This window comes from Protobothrops mucrosquamatus, unplaced genomic scaffold (genome assembly GCF_001527695.2).
Source record: "Protobothrops mucrosquamatus isolate PMUCROS unplaced genomic scaffold, P.Mucros_1.0 scaffold56, whole genome shotgun sequence".
Classification (NCBI taxonomy): Eukaryota; Metazoa; Chordata; class Lepidosauria; order Squamata; family Viperidae; genus Protobothrops; species Protobothrops mucrosquamatus.
This window is the reverse complement of record NW_015386436.1, coordinates 440,238-456,696: the sequence shown is the minus strand read 5'-3', so window position 1 is coordinate 456,696 and position 16,459 is coordinate 440,238. Positions and strand designations below refer to the sequence as shown.

General features: G+C 42.1%; 1 protein-coding gene across 1 annotated transcript in view; it reads right to left on the bottom strand.

The window, feature by feature from the left end:
• MAP2K5 (mitogen-activated protein kinase kinase 5) overlaps window positions 1-16,459 on the bottom strand; it is a 118,146-nt gene that overhangs the window by 41,642 nt on the left and 60,045 nt on the right. Inside the window, exon 16 of the mRNA XM_015811894.2 lies at window positions 10,011-10,040. Coding sequence (XP_015667380.1) covers window positions 10,011-10,040 — 30 coding nt within the window. The remainder of the gene's footprint in view (window positions 1-10,010; window positions 10,041-16,459) is intronic.

Genomic DNA, 16,459 nt, shown 5'->3' with positions numbered 1-16,459 from the left:
CTGAGAGGGAAAACTGGTTAAAAATGCCAGAGGTTTCTGATGTTTCATGTAATAGTTAATTCATTTTGCAAAATATATGCTTGATCTGCATCCAATTCTAGTTCTTTATTTCTTCTTCTGTTATTCTTCCTTGAATAACCAAAAACAAAAAGCCATTTTCTTCAGTCAAGAGACTCTAAAACAGGGGTCTTCAAACCTGGCCCTTTTACGACTTGTGGACTTCAACTCCCAGAATTCCTCAGCCAGGCATGCTGGGTGAGGAATTCTGGGAGTTGAAGTCCACAAGTAATAAAAGGGTCAAGTTTAAAGACCCCTGCTCTAAAAGAATTCTTTCTTCTGCAGCTAAGGAAACAACCCAACCATTTTAATGTCCTGCTTTCCTTAATATTTGGCACTAGCTCCTCTCCTGGAAGTTTCCTTAAATACAGTTGTAGCAACTGCTCCCTACTAATAAATCTGCTGGTATGCCAGATTAGCAGATCATAACACAAAAAATGAAAATGAAGTAAAATAGCATAAAGTGCAAAGCTACACTGAAAACATACTTGCAACACGTTCTAAGCTCTAAATACTAAAAATAAATCTGCCTTTCTTTGATTGTATTAACATGATAATTCACTTCTAAAATAATCCATTTTTGGATCAAAGCAACACTTGTTCTTTTTTCATGCCAACATATAAATCTCATACTTGTGATATACTTCTGTGATGATGCAGTGGAAAATGATGCTGTCTTAACACTTGGAATCTTTATTATCTGTTTCTTTCCTAACTGAGTTTTGTGATATTCTTAATTCCAGTTCAAACTTGCTGTTTATAACCTTTCTTCCTTCCCCCCTCCCTCTCCCCCCTCTTCAGACACCCAATTATGAAAATACATGTAAAATTCTGGAAGCTCTCTGCTGAAACACTTTGGAAATAAAAAGATAACCCCGCAAATGCCTTGTTCTGAGCATGGCATTCAGAATTGGTTCTACAAAACGACCAATTTTTCCACGGTACTTGAGGTCTGTTAGTATACTGTGCCAGAAAAAGCTACATTGGGTTTCACTCTATTTGGGTAGCCCATGCTATCCAAACAAAGAAGCTGATATTATGCATTTTCTACTATGATATTACTGAAAAGGCATAATATATAATTCTATCTGTGCCCATTCCACTGACTCACAGAAAATATATATAAGCAAGTCTTATGTGCTGTAATGCAAGAGTGTCATGATTTATTCTTAAATATGAAAACAATGTTCTATACTGAATTTTAAACTATATTTTGGTAAAGAACAGAAGATGTCAGTTCATGAAAATCTACATATTTGTAGGTGTACTGCACATATTCAGTGAGAAAACTCCTATAAAATTAACTTTAGGGTTGTTTTTTTAAATTGAAACAGTAAATAATAGATTAATTCCATTATTTTCTGTGAAGAATAATAAGATATAGCTTTTCTTTTCTTACAATTCACCATGGAAAACAGCATTATTTTGACATCAACATGTGAACAATGTTTAATGTCTTTTAAATGGTTCCAAACAGTTATACATTAAATGACAACAGTTTTGCTTTTATTTTGAAACTGGCTGTTTGCTGTTCTTCAATTATTCTACAAAATAAATGTTTAAATGATACTTCTATCAATTGAAAAAGGAAAATATCAGCGAAGCAGCTTTTCTAGTTAAACAAAATTATATGTCCTTTCGCTCCTCCTTTGACAAGTAGCTCTTACATCAAAATGAAAACAGGCCAAACGTGGTCAATATTATGGATTACACATAAGAAAAAGAACCTTGGAGCTTGCTAGTATCCAGGAGCAGAAAAAGCAACAGCTTCAATTAAAACCAGCCAATTACTCAACCCTTTAAGATGCTGCAAATAAATGGATTGCTTTTAAATGGAAGTCCTTGGATGAAGGGTTCTTTGACCCACAATTCAATTGCACTAACAGGAATCATAATGAGGGAGGAATTGCTGAAACAAAATATTTCTCCCCCCCCCCCCAAAAAAAGGAAAAAAATGGCTTTTGAATCAAGAGGTGTTTGCAAAATGTTTGGTACTGCAAAAGGAAGGTCGACGGAGATTCTGTCATCCAGGTCATGGCTGTCCCAAAGGTGCTTTTTCAAAAGACAACCAGACTTTCTTTGTTTTTGTTTGAAGACATTTCGCTTCTCACCCAAGAAGCTTCTTCAGTTCTGACTGAATGGTGGAGAATGGAGAGAATTATAAATACCTGCAGTCATCTGGTCATTAGTGCTTTTTCTGAGAGTCACTGAGGCCACTTGGAAATTTATCTGTGCCCTCAGGGTCACCTGAATAGTGCAAATAGGTGTGGAACCTTCTTGGACCTGCGGAAAGGACAACACAGTCCTTTCCTTCCATTCTCACTCAAATCCTTCCATTCTCCACCATTCAGTCAAAACTGAAGAAGCTTCTTGGATGAGAAGTGAAACGTCTTCAAGCAAAAACAAAGAAAGCCCAGTTGCCTTTTGAAAAAGTACCTTTGGGGAAAGGGACAAAAATGTAACATTTTGAGGACCACTGTAGATTACTTCTTCACCCACTGGATTCCTGTCTGCTTCCTTCCTTTCATATTGCTGGGCAGACCCTCACCCGTCTGGAGGGTTCAGCATATCTGGAAGGGCTTCCACACACAAGGTCTTCCTACACCTCTGCCATCTGCTGAAAATGCCACGGATTGGAGAAATTAGGCCGCGTGTGAGCATGTAGTGCGGTGCTCCTGGGAGGTCAGGAATCGTATTGAAGTCGTCACATCTCCAACTCCCTGGACCCATTAAAATGGGAATTTAGGGTTTCATATCCTCCCTGAAGAGCAGTGTGCAGCTTGTGTTTTCAGGTGCCAAAAAGCTTCTGGTCAGTTTTGTCAACAGTGCCCTTCCCTAGACTGGGTTACTTTGGATCCAACCCATCCAGACAGAATTAAGGGAAAACACCACCCAATAGCTGGGTCTGCCCTTGGAGACAGGTTGGGACCTTTGATTCATGCAGGAAGCAGTGGTGAAACTTCCAGCTGGTTGGCCTTAAGAAAGCCATTTTGCATTGTTTACATTTTGAAAGTCTTACATCGGCTGTCTTCTCATGACGGGTGCTGAGGACAGAGGGTAATCTTTAAAGGCCTGTTCAGGGGGACGTCTTTCCTTCGAGAAAGCAGATCCATTCCTTCATGGAAGAAGGTGCTTTATTCAGGAGCCGAGAGGGAGATGAAATGCCTCCATTGTGAAATGCTGGCTCTGGATGGGTTGGGCTTCTCGATATCAAGTTAAAATCTTTCTTAAAATAAACTTTAAACAATTTAACATTTAACTACCCTTTAAATGCTGGTTATTTTTAACCTTCACAATATGCATATATTTGGGGTCATCTCCTTCCTGGTGCCTGTCCAGTTTTCTGCATCACACTCTCCATTTTACATACAGTAGTTGTAGTTTCTGCGGTGGGCTTTGCAAGCTAGTCATACTGTATTTAGTTTTTATTTGTACTGATCATTTGAGATAAAACGATCTACCTCAGTGAATGAATACAAATATTATGGGACAGATAATAACTTCATTACTGCAGACCTTCAGAGGGGCACAAAATATGCACATTTCACCTCTCTCTATGACTGATTTATGAATCTGTTGGGGTCACTGTGTAGAAAGTCCCATTTATAAACTTTTTAACTGAAGAGAAAGTCCTGGAGACTCAATTGACATCATATAGACCAGAATGACAAAGAAGCTCCTTAGAACAGGAAAACATTTCATTATACATTTTTACGATGAATTTCCAGGGTAAAATAAGAGTTTTGCAATCATCTTTTCTACTTTGGATTGTGGATTTGTAAACAGTTAATATTAGTAAAATGGAGAAATTAGAATGTAGGAAGAACAGCTGAGTAATGTCCCCATTTGGAGGACCATGAGAACAGAGCGTAACTCAGAAGACCAAGAGGGAGAGAGCTGTTCCACCCTTGGGATTGCCCATCTTTGTGAAGGTACAATCTGGGCTAGTTTCCCTCCCCAGCAAGAGCTGCCTGCTGAAGGCTGTATTTGTGCAAAAGATTCCCTTCTCTTCCACCTTTGAACATCGTGGGTCAGAAGCCTTTCCGCCAACTCCTCTCAATTCACAACAGTTTGGACTGCAAACTCTCTCTATAAAAGCAACCTGAGCAAGGCACACGCTGCCGCCTTGTGTTCTCAAACCCTCTCGATTACTCACACTTTTGTTTCCGTCACACTGGACCCTGCCTCTGTCTGCAGCAAAGCAATATGTCATCATTTTGCTGAGCTAACCGGCCTCACAGTCTTGTCCCTCTGAGTTAGGCGCAAGGCAGCAACACTTCATCAAACCGTTGGCCACAGCCAGGCAGAAAAAGGCTGGCAGAAGAAATGGGAAAGGGCCCCGTCTGTAAACCCTGCAACTTTATTGGCCGTGATTAAAAAGGAGAACAGAAGTTGCCCTTTGGAAGGCAAAGCGCTGGTCTCACCTTCGCGGATTTGTAATCGGGCATTTCAAGGCTGGCTTGATGATTGTGTGAAAAGGCATCTCTGCATTTGCCACTTCTTTTTTTGGGGGGGAGGGTGAGAGCGTCTTCTCTCCCTCCCATCTTCTGCTTATCATGCTCCTTATTTGAAACAGATTTTTAACAGATAATCTTGCTCATTATAACAATATCTCGCTTGCATTTTATTCAAATAATTCTTAAAAACAGCTTTAAAAGCCGTTTGGAATAAACACCAAGCTTCCCATCAATCAAAAGCAAAAAAAAATTCCGCTGGCGGTTGTATAAACATCAGATCAACTCACTGATGTCTTCAAGGATTTCAAACTGAACCATAAAAAACTCCATTAACTTCTGACAAAGAATGCAAATTAATCGCAACATGGGGTGAGATGAAATTAAAGGCTCTATTCTAATCAATGACAAGGCAGGATGAAATATTTACTTCTCTCTCTCTCTCTCTCTCTCCCCTCTTCTCTATGCTTCCTGTATTCAAGTTGGACGCCACAAACTAAGGCTGCATGGTAGGTGCGATTTTCTCAAACTTGGGACAAAATCTACTTGCAAACTGCAGAGATCCACCTGCCACCCACACCCTCATACCAATCTCAGGTGCACACAATTTGTTATTCACACACTCTTGTGCCAGTGGAAGAAAGCCTGGCAGAGACAGATGCACAAGGAACCCGAAATGACAGCTCTGCCCTCCGGAAGTGCGATCACTACAGGAAAATCTAGTACAGCCTCCAGGTGAAATGTCTGGTGCTCCATATGGAGCAGAGAAAATTAACAACAAGATGGAAATCTCACAAGCAGCAGGGAGCTGGAATTTTTTTTATGGAAAAAAAATGAAATTTAAAGATGAAGGAGAAGTAATAAATTAATGGGGTGTGAAAACATTCAAAGCTTTACAATACCAGGGGCACTATTTACTCAGATTTTTTTTTAAGAAGGAGGGGGCCAAGCATCCTTCCTTCCAAACTTCAAATCATTTGATGTAATTTATTAACAAAGATCTGCAAGTGTATCCGAAAACAGGGGGAAGAATCTTTAGCCAGAGTCAGAAGAAATCACTTAAACGTATTTCTCACAATCTCTGGCAGCCAAGAAGTGGCGTCTCCTCTGAATGCGGCCAGAGGGGTTTGCCCTGCCCAGAACTGGCAGCAGTTTGAGCACCAGCAGGGGCAATTCTTAACCGTCTCTCGAAATTTCCTGACGATAAGTCATGGCCCTGCCCTGTGCCACCTTTTGATCTAATCAAGACGGCTGGTAAAGGAAAGAGGCAACCTTTATTTCCTGCAGGTTTCTCCTGGACCTGATGCTGGTGATGGTCCTTGCAAGAATCCTGCATGACTCCATATAGCTCTGCAGAGTTATCTCTCCATATTGGACCAGGAAAATGTCACACATAAATGCACAACCAGAGATTTGGGGGACAACGTAGAAAAGTGAAACTAATTTCAAAAGGATGATTCCATGGATGGTTCACTTAACATGTAGAACATATTTATATTTCTGTCAGGATAGAAGGATTCTTCTAAATCTGTTCTTGGGGAACAAATATTTCGAGTCCAGAATTTAGAGTGGCTAAAACTGCCATCTGTTCAGAACTTTTTTCACCCTTGCCAACAAATGTGTGACACGGATCACAATTATAGGTAAGAAAAGCATCAAACATATCAGCAATTTGCTGCATTTAGCAAACTGTGGCATTTGCTTGTAAAAAAAAACACCTGGCGGTAGCAGTGTTTCATCTAATTATCACAATATTTAAATGTTCTCAATGCAAACTGACAATTGCAAATAAACTGCAAACGAAAAAAAGGACAATAAAATTCACCCTACATCAGAAACAGCATCCTAATATAAACGTTTTGACATCTTGTTTTCATGCCTAGGAACGAGGAGCGCATTATACATAAATAAAGTATACAGAGAATTTTTAAGGGAGGCTTCTCTGCCCGGGGCCCCGTTCTCCACCGACACTGGAGGCTCTTTCTCCCTCTCTCTCTCTGAGTCAGTCCTCCCACCGTGAAAAGCAAACAGCCTGGTAGCTGATGGGTCTGTCACCAAAACAAAGAACAGATGGAAGCGAGGCTTCCTGCCCCAAAGAGATTCACTTCCAGCCTCTTACACCAAGCAGGCACGGAGGAAGAGGTGGAGGAATCTGAGCACTGAGGGTGGCTCAGAGAGAAGTCGCACATTCTTTCTAAGAGCTCCTTTGCATTCCTGCATTAAACCAAAGGGTTTTTTTTAGGGCTACCCATCCCTGTGATGCAGCCCACCTTGCTGAGAAGCCTGAGATGGCCGGAGTGCAATCCTGAGCCCAGCTGTGACTTTCGCTCCCAGACTGGGAAGATTGTTGCACAGATAGTCCTTGACTTATAACTGCCCGCTTAGTGACTGTTCGAAATTATAATTATAAATTCTGAAAAAAGTACTTATGACCTGGATTTGGAACTCTGAAGGCCGCCCCCCCCCCATGGTCATGTGACTGCGTTTTGGGCACACTTACGACCATTTACAGAGTCCCGTGGTCACATGACTGTGGTTTATTTATTTATTTTTGTTGGAAACTGGCATTGACTTCCAGTTTCTGGGCAAAAAATGCCCACTGCAGACAACGGGTTTGCTTAATGACCACGGTGTTCACTTTACAACTGCTGTGTTCACTTAATGACCACTGCAAAAAGAGTCATAAAACTGATGCTGTCACATGATGACTCAATTAACATCCAACATGACCTACGACTGTCCAACCGCAGACAGGCTGAGGTTAACTAATTCCCATTGTTATAAGAAGCATCAGGAAGTCCTTTTCCAGGGCTATCCAGAACAGCAGGAAGCGTCCTGCATTTTCTTTTGCACATTTTTGATTTTGTCATGTTGAAAGACATTGCTCACCTGTTGAACAGGCACCCGTTACTGTTCAGCATCCTTTGAAAGATCTCATTCGCGCCTTAGCTTTTCCCAACTTTGCTGGTCACTATAGTAAGTATTCCCGCAGCTTGGTATTCTTCCTCTGCCCCCACCATGCACTTCTGGACCCAGTGTGCGGCATTTGTGAGTGATAGCTACACAAGGCCTCTACACCAGACAACCTCCGGTTTAAACAGAGCCACCCAACAGCAGCAAATTGAGAGCCAGCATGGATTGGTCTACTAAATCTTCAAGTCCCGAGAAGTATCAGAGAATTAGTTCTATTTTTTAAAAACAAACAAACCCAAAACCCCAAGTATTTCTAAGCACAAGGAAGAGATCAAATCGCTTCCTATTATTCAATAGCCACAGCGGTGAGGCATCTGCATAATCTAACCCTGCATAAATTAGTATGGCTCATTTGCATAATAATAACAAGTTAATAGATGCTTAAAGAGCACAGACCAACACCAGTTTTAAATCAGATATGCCTCCAGGCTCTTTGGCCTGCATCAGTGGGGAGGTTAGGAAAAGTGACTGCCCTTCACCAGGGAATCGGCTGCCTCCTCTTCCTCTCCAAAGTTCTGCAACTTTGCAGTATTGCAACTGCCTAAAATGGCAAATGCATTGATGTCCCCAATGAACACAATGCATGTTTTCATTGGGGTTGGGGACGATCAAGGAATAAACATACCCCTTTCAGTAATTAAATTCTAATCTGTGTATCACAGGATTTCTCATACTCTTAAGAACTAGAATTGTTCACTGAGGTTTTGTGCAGTCAAAGCCAGATGCAAAAATGTGCAGCCCACCACTCGGGAGGGGTCTAGGCCAACTCCCCACCACCAATGTGCCACCAAGGGACAAGAGTTGCACTGATAGCAAAGAAATGGTGGAATAGAATCTTAAAGAAAAAATGCAAAAGGAGGGAAAAATGAAACGCGAAAGACAAAAATTACAACACAGGCAGTCCTGGATTTACCACTGAGCCCAAAACCTCCACTGCTATGCAAGGCAGTTAAGTGAGTTTTGCCTTGTTTTATGACCTTTCTTGCCACAGTGGTTAAGTGAATCACTGCAGTTGATAAATTAGTAACCCGGTTATTACGCGAATCTGGCTTCCGCATTGACTTTGCTTGTCAGAGGGTTGCACAACCCGTTTTAGTTGTGATGGACATTATAGAGAATGAAATCAGTAAAGATTCCGCTAAATCATGAAATCCAGCCTGGGGCTGCACCCTCCCCTTTTGTGGAGAAAATGCTCTGAATATTCAAAGAAATATGTGGAATGTTTCCATACTGAGTTCATGCGAATTGTTATTGGTTTTTCATTTAAATGAGATGGTGGTCAAGGAAAAAGTGATTTGGAACAATAAGGAAATTGCCCATATGGAGTGGTAAGTAGCATTTAGGGTTAATGGAGCTGCAAGATCTGAGCTTGGCCTATTCCAGTCTTCCTCAACCTTGGCAACTTTACGAGGTGCCGACTTCGACTCCCAGAATTCTCCAGCCAAAGTTGCCAAGATTGAGGAAGACTGGCCTAGGCCATTAATGGCCTCAGATGGCAGCTTCCATCTATCTCTCCTTGACTTATGACCCTAATGGAGCCTGCTCATTACAGTTATATATTGTGATGGTTGTAAAGCGGGCTATCCATGTGACCTCAGTTTACGACCTCCTTTGCAGCAATCGTTAAGCGAATCACTGCGGATGTTAAGTGAACCCGTTGCTCGCTATTGGACGCTTTTGCCAAAAGCCAGAAGTAAATGCCAGCACTCAGCAAAAACGTCGCAAATGGTAGTCATGGAACTGTGGCATGCTCCAAGCGGCCATAAAGGTGGGCCGGCTGCCGAGTGCCCAAAATGCAGTCACGGGACTGGGGGGCTGAGGGGGCGATGGCCAGCCGAACTATGGAACCAGATCATAAGTATCTTTTGGGGGGAGAGGTGTCATAACTTCATTCGCTAAGTGAATGGTCGTAAGTCAAGGGACCAGATTTTCTGCTGCTAAGCAAAACAGTTGCTAAGTGAGCAATGTCCATTTTTTTGCCATGGTCACTAAGCGAATCACAGAGTTGTTATGCAAATCCAACTTCCTTCACCGAAAGTGGCAAATGGTGATCACATGACCCAGGGACACCGCAGACACTGTAAATACATACTCGTTGCCAAACATGCAAATTTTGATCAAGCCACTTGGGGATGCTCCAACAATTATAATTGTGAGGAATGGCCGCTAAATGAATGGCTGTAAGTCGAGGACCACCTGTATACACAGTGTTTAGAGACACTGCTCTAAACACACCAGATTTTGACACTCATCACTTTCAGCCACCATGTTGACAGGAAGGCAGAAAAGCAAATTTGCTCGGCTTCAAACTCACTATATGCTCCAGGAAACAGTCTAAGTAAGAGATAAAAAATAAATCTTGGACCTTAAAAGGAGAACAAGATCCATGACGGTTTTGGACAACTCTGAAGTGATTGCTTTTTAATTTAATGGGGCAGATTTATATGAACCAGGTGGAAAGACTGACACAATTGCTTGTTGCAACTTCATCCACAGGAATCAGTGAGGCAGCAATGAACGTCTTACCTGAGGATAAGGGAACCTCCCGAGAGCAAGCTGGGGGAAAAAAAAATGGTTTGGTTAGAGAGATCTGCATCAGGGGTTGAGCAAAAGGAAGGGGAGTGAGAGGGGTTCATAATTCAGAATTGTTTTGAGGGCAAAAAGTGTGTGTGTGTGTGTGAGAGAGAGAGAGAGAGAGAGAATCAGAATAAAAAACCTTAACAGATAAGTAAAATGGCAATATTTTGAAAGGCTATCCATAAATGAGCAGCAGATCTGTTAACACATCTATTTGTCTGCCTGTCTGCACAGCCAAATTCTGCGCTCGTAAACAAAATATGGGCCTTTTTCAATTCCGTGGCCTCTCTTTGCATTTCAGTTGCTAAGAGATTCCAGCCATTTGGAGGAGAGCCGACAGTCACAATGAGCATGGAGAAAGTGCCAAGGCATTTGGACAGCCTCCACCATGGAAGCCCAGTTCTGCCTTTTGCCCTTGAAAGGCAGGATTCCTCCCATATCCGTTGGCTTTCAATTCAGCCCCACAGCTATGGATTCAAGTCCTCGCTTCAAGCTTCGGCACGTGCTTTTTGTTACCACGGGTGGATCTTGAGACCAGCCCAAGAGGGGCACCTCCTCGCTTCCCCGGGTGGTGCAGACCCCAAGAAAATGGCGCACAGGCAGGCCTCGATTGACAACCACAATTGGGACTGGCATTTCCATTCCATTTCGCATCCAATTTTACGACCTTTTTTGCTCTTGTTATTAAGTGAGTCTATGCTGTTGCTTAGTGAATTAAGCAAATCTAGCTTCCTCCACTAACCTTGCCTGTCAGAAGCCAGCTGGACAGGTGGCACGTGGCGATCACGGGACCCCGGGAGGCTGCAACTGACGTGGACACAGGCCGGCTGCCGGGCATCATGGGACCATGCGGAGGCTGCGACAAAGTGTGAGGCCTTTTCATAAGTCACTTTCTTCAGTGATGTTTTGACATGGATCGCTAAATAAACGGTTGTAAGCCGAGGACTACCTGTATACATTCCTCGACTTAACAACAGTTCGTTTAGTGACTGTTCGAAGTTACAATGGCACTGAAAAAAGTGACTTTTTCACACATACGACCATTTCAGCATCTCCATAGTCACATGATCAAAATTTGGCAACTGGTTCCTATTTATGATGGCTGCCATGATCTGGGATCAGGGGATCTCATTTTGCGACCTTCTGACAAGCAAAATCAATGGGGAAGCAAGATTCACTTAAGAATCACGTTACTAACTTAACAATTACAGTGATTCTCTTAACAACTGAGGCAAGAAAGGTTGTAAATGGGGCAAAACTCATTTAATAAATGTTTTGCCTAGCAACATAAAATTATTAAAAGTATGTTATGGACATAGCAGATGCCTGGACCGAGTGGTCTTCTGAAAAAAAACTGCAACAGGATAGCAACATTTAGGATGACAATGGCATAATACTGAAACGAGTGCAGATGAAAATTTATGCAAATCACACAAATGTTATGCAAATATATTCTGAGCGTAGAATTGGTTTTCTTGATACAGAAATTATTGCTGTGGAGAACACACACCTTCTAAGTACGATGTATTTTAGAAGTCCAAGCCAGGCCCCCGCAGGGAACAGCGAGAACCTTTGTTCGACTGGGCTGTGCCCAGTGCTCCCCCCTGCCCCAGTCCAAGATTGTCAAGGTAATCTGTAATCTCCCCGAAATAGCCTGCAGATATGTCACTGTACTAAATGTGTTTCAGATTTAATGAAGCTTTAATGTCCTTTTTAATTTTGCCTGTTTCTGTATCACCAGGGGTCGAGCAAGGCAATCAACACTCAAGAGGATGGTTTGGTTTAAAACTAGGAAAAACTCATTTGCTTATGAGTTGCACTGTATTTTCTTAATTAAATTTACTGAGTAAAATGGTTTTAAGTTCAGCCAACCAATGACCTCTGTATGTAGATTTAGATTTATAAATAGGCTAACAGCTAAAGCATGGAAGCCAAAAGATTGGGGGGGGGGGGAAAGCTCTTACAAAAAAGCAAATTAGGGCTTTGGATTGTTTTGGCATAACACGAGCAGTGTGGACCTGCACTGATCTATACTCCTCAAAGGGAAATTGAAAACAGGGAAGCGCAGAAGGTGAGGCACTCAGAAAAGTCTCGATAGCACTTCATAAGTTTGAGAAGAGTCTTGTTTTCCACCTTACCTCTGGAATCCTTCTGTCTCAGCCACTTAGCATAACTGCTCCCCAATCCAGGAAAATCTTATTTTAAATCCCAATCATTTTAATTTATTGCCCTCTGCTCCAGAACATTTGCCTACCACAGGCTGAGGGGATGGGAAGAGGTTGCTCTCTGACAATTTGCAAGACAATGCAGAACATAGGCGGCAGCGGCTGGACCATAACTTCATTTGACCAAATGACAAGCATTTCCTCAGCATCACCTCTCAAAGTCTTTGGGGAAATACCAAGTAAATGATGTTGGTAAATTCTAGACCTCTGTGTGACCTCTGCCAGCAAGACATGACCAAGGACACCAGACCAAACCCCAGGCAATATGAGGAAGCTGGAAATCCGAGCCCCAAGTGAAAAGGAGGCAAGATCTGAGACAAAGGATCCACTGAAGGCATTTCTGTGTCTCTGGGAAGCACCAAGGTATGTAACTCTCATGTTCTAAGCTCTCAACGTGATCTCCACAGGCATCAATGTGCCTGAGACCTCTCCCTTGACAACCATCTCTGATTCTTCTACATTAAAAGATGCATGTAGACTTCAGGTTAAATTGGAAACCTTTCTTAGAAAACCTTTCTTATGTCCATAAGGACATAAGATCTCCTGCTTAAGCAAGGGGTTGGACAAGGGGACTCCAAGGTCCTTTTCAACACTATTATTTTATGGTCTCAGTCAAGGCTAAATGACCAGGCTCAAATTATCCTACGTCAGAAACCTTGTGCAAAGAATCTAGTTGCCCAGAGATGGTTTAATGCTAGGAAAGATGCTAGGAAAGAGGACAACCAGCAGCAAGGTGGATGGACTCAGTCCCAGTGGTGACGAATGCATCATTGGAAGACCTGAAAGACAGTGCTGCGGACAGATCTATTTGTGAACATCTATGTAATAGCTAAGAATTGATGCCAACTGATGTCCCAGTGCGAGTACAGTGGGGCTCGGGGAGGTGTGCAAGTGGCTGTAGAAGTACACTGGGGCTGACTGCTGCTAGATATGGGAGAGTGCACAAGGACGGAAGTAGCCCCAGAGCCAAGGGGCCTCCCTGCACATGGTGAGCCCAGCAGAGGGAAGGCCTTAATGTAAATGTTGCATGTAGTTGGATAGGGGAGGGTGTGTGTTTGAAGCCAGGAGCAGTATGGAAAAAGACCGGTCTAGGAGGACCAACGGTCTAACGCAGGTTTCCCTGCCTGGTGCCTTCCAGATGCATTGCTTCCATAATTCGAAGCCATCCGAAAGGACTTTAGATGGAACGGGTTAGACAAATATGATACAAAGCAAAGTTGCTAGATCTTTTAAGAAAACTTGATATGGAGCTTTATAGGGAGCACTGCTTGTCCACTTCTGGTCTCTCAGGCAGGCCTCTTTAGTTCACGGTTTGGGCTGGACTAGGTGTCCCAACAGGTAGAATCCCAGTTTTTATTTCCCTAAAGTTGTCAGTCTGAGATCAAGTACAATTATTCACAAAATTAAGGACTATTAGGATTTGAGCCTGTGATGCACTTTGCAATGCTGTTTTTAAGGACAATGGTGCCATGAAGCCTCCCCCACCCTCTACACTCCTAGATTGCTCTGTGAGACTTGCAAGTTTGGTTTTTTAATTTACAGTTATTCTGAAAAACAGAGGATGGCTTTATTTAGTCACATTCCATGTTTCTCAGCATAACTGCAAATTGAAAATAAGCACTTACAATACTGCTTGTGATCGAGCTAAAGAAGTACTTTATAGTCTGAAATGTTCTAAAATTTGTTCTTAATTACTTTGTGCACATTTTACACAATTAAATTTCCATCTCAAGATTTTGCATTTAGATTGTGCACTGCCGTTAAACTCTCAATTTAGAGGAAAAAAGCGGCAAGTTTGGAGCAGCCAGACATTGGAAAGAGGTTTTTTTTCTATCTCTCTTTAAAACCCAAACATAACAACTGGATTACCTGAAACCACGGCATAGAAATTTCATTCCCAAGATCAATTGGTAGATTTCCAAATACAATGTTAAAATCACCTTAGCAGTCCTCTGACAAAATGTTGTCCCCCTGATAAATATTAAATACTGCAAAGAGAAGCCATGTAATTTCCCCTTTTTATCTCCACCAATTCCACCATCCCCTTATGGCACAATTCTAAAAAGAATCCGTGAGGATATAACTGCAATTTACCCACGTTTAAGCGCTTTGGAGGTTAAATTGGGAAGAGAGCAGCAGCACAAGCCACCTTGAAATAGGGTTTCAATTAAAGGGGAAGGATTTACTAAACCCCCTCCAAATGGGGGGGAAAGGGTTACAAATTAATTTAATCTCCTGCCCCAACTGCGCAGCTGCATTCCAAAGGGCCTGCCTTAAAGACAAAGCCAGGGAGGGGAGACTCCATGTTGAAGGACTTGTGGAATGCACAGAGCTTCCACAGGGCTGGCCGGGGGTCTGGATGGTGGAGACAGGTGAACTGGCAGGGCTGCACCAAGACAGGAAGAGGAAACAGGCTCACTTACCTCCATTTAAAGAGTCCTAATCTTTAGTCATTGATTCTCAGTTCTGTAATGGTATGTGGGGATCACCTGAGGGGGGGGGGAAGAGATCCTGCACGGGGATGATCAGATAAGAGAGGATACAGCCTTCATCAACCCACTCAAAATTACAGGCGGTTCCAAGGCCACCAGAACATGCTCTGCTTAAATATGCGGCTATTCAACAGTTTGAAACAGGCTGTAGTCTTTTTGTAACCTCTCAAAAGAATGGAAAATGCCGTTAACAATGGCCTGATCTAGGATAAAAATCTCCTTTACAGCCCAAACATAAAAAAATATTGTCTACCTAATAAGGATTATAGTTCATCCCTCCTGGGAATAAGAATGAAATGTTAATCTCTTTCCCAATGACATCCAAATATGTCTAACAGGCTTCAGAGTTGGGAAGAAATTGCTGTAGAAGCTCTACAATAATTAAAACCCAGACCTTACCCAGATGATTTCAATGTCCTAAACAGAAGCTTCCATCTCTACTGGCTTGTCCCTGGCTCAAAGGTGTCAAAAATTTCAAAACATACAATACTCAAAACGTGTGTGTAAAAAAGGCAAGGTTTTGATTGTCTTTTTGGATCCCTGCTGCTGCCCTGGTCCATTATATTATTTTCAAGAAGAGACTGGGCAGCCAAGCTGTCCGGAATGGTATAGGTCTCCTGCTTAGGCAGGGGGCTGGACTAGAAGACCTCCAAGGTCCCTTCCAACTTTGTTGTTCTATACTTCCCCTACCCATTTTTCACTTGATGGATACTCAGCTTTAATAGAGTCCTTACTCTCAAATCATGTGTTCAACATTTTGTTGTACTAGTGATTATACTGGCACCTGTCAACTCACTCATGTCTATTAAATTCCTCAAATACCATTTTTTAAATTAAGACCATGCTTTAATTATTTAAATTATTAATTAAAATTATGGCGTTTTTATTTTAAAAAGGAAGTACAGTGAAAAGGAGGTATAATAATGGGTTTGATTTTTGTTATTGATTGGAGGTTTTTTTTGTTAAAACATTGGCATAATTGAAAAGTGTGGAAGTTTGAAAGTTTCTCAAAATGATGTCAAAAAGAATGGCTGTTCCTGGGTTCAAGAAAACGATGAAAAGTCAAACAAATTGAAAATTCTTGTTGGAAGGAGAAATCCAAAGCTTATGTACAGGCAGTCCTTGACTTATGACTGTAATTGAGCCCATAATTATAGTTGAAAGTAACTGTGGTTGTTAAGTGGTTCACCACATGATCAGACCTGTTTTTGTGATTTTTTTGTAGCAATCATTAGCAAATACCACATGTGTTAGTGAATATGGTGGTGGTGAAGTGAATGTTGCGATCATTAAGCAAATTCATTTTGCTGTATCAGCAGTTTTGCCAGAAACTGGAAGTTAATGCCGGAAACTGGGAAAAAAACCCACCAACATTGAAAATCATGGTCACATGACTGTGGGACACTGCAGACAGCTGTAAAAAGGCGAGCCGGTTGCCAAGTGCTCAAAATAGGATCACGTGACCTTGGATGGTTGTTTGTGTGGCCATCAAACTTCAAAATCGAGTTGTAAGTAGTTTTGGGGAGGGGGTCAGTTGTAATTTTGAATGGTTGCTAAGCGAAGGATCTTACGTCAAGGACTGCCTGCCTGTACAAGATCTGGAGATCTGGAATAGAAAGAAAGCTTCTGGGAAAGGCGTTGGAATAGCCCAAGAACAGTTCAGCCATTTCTTTATTTGCTT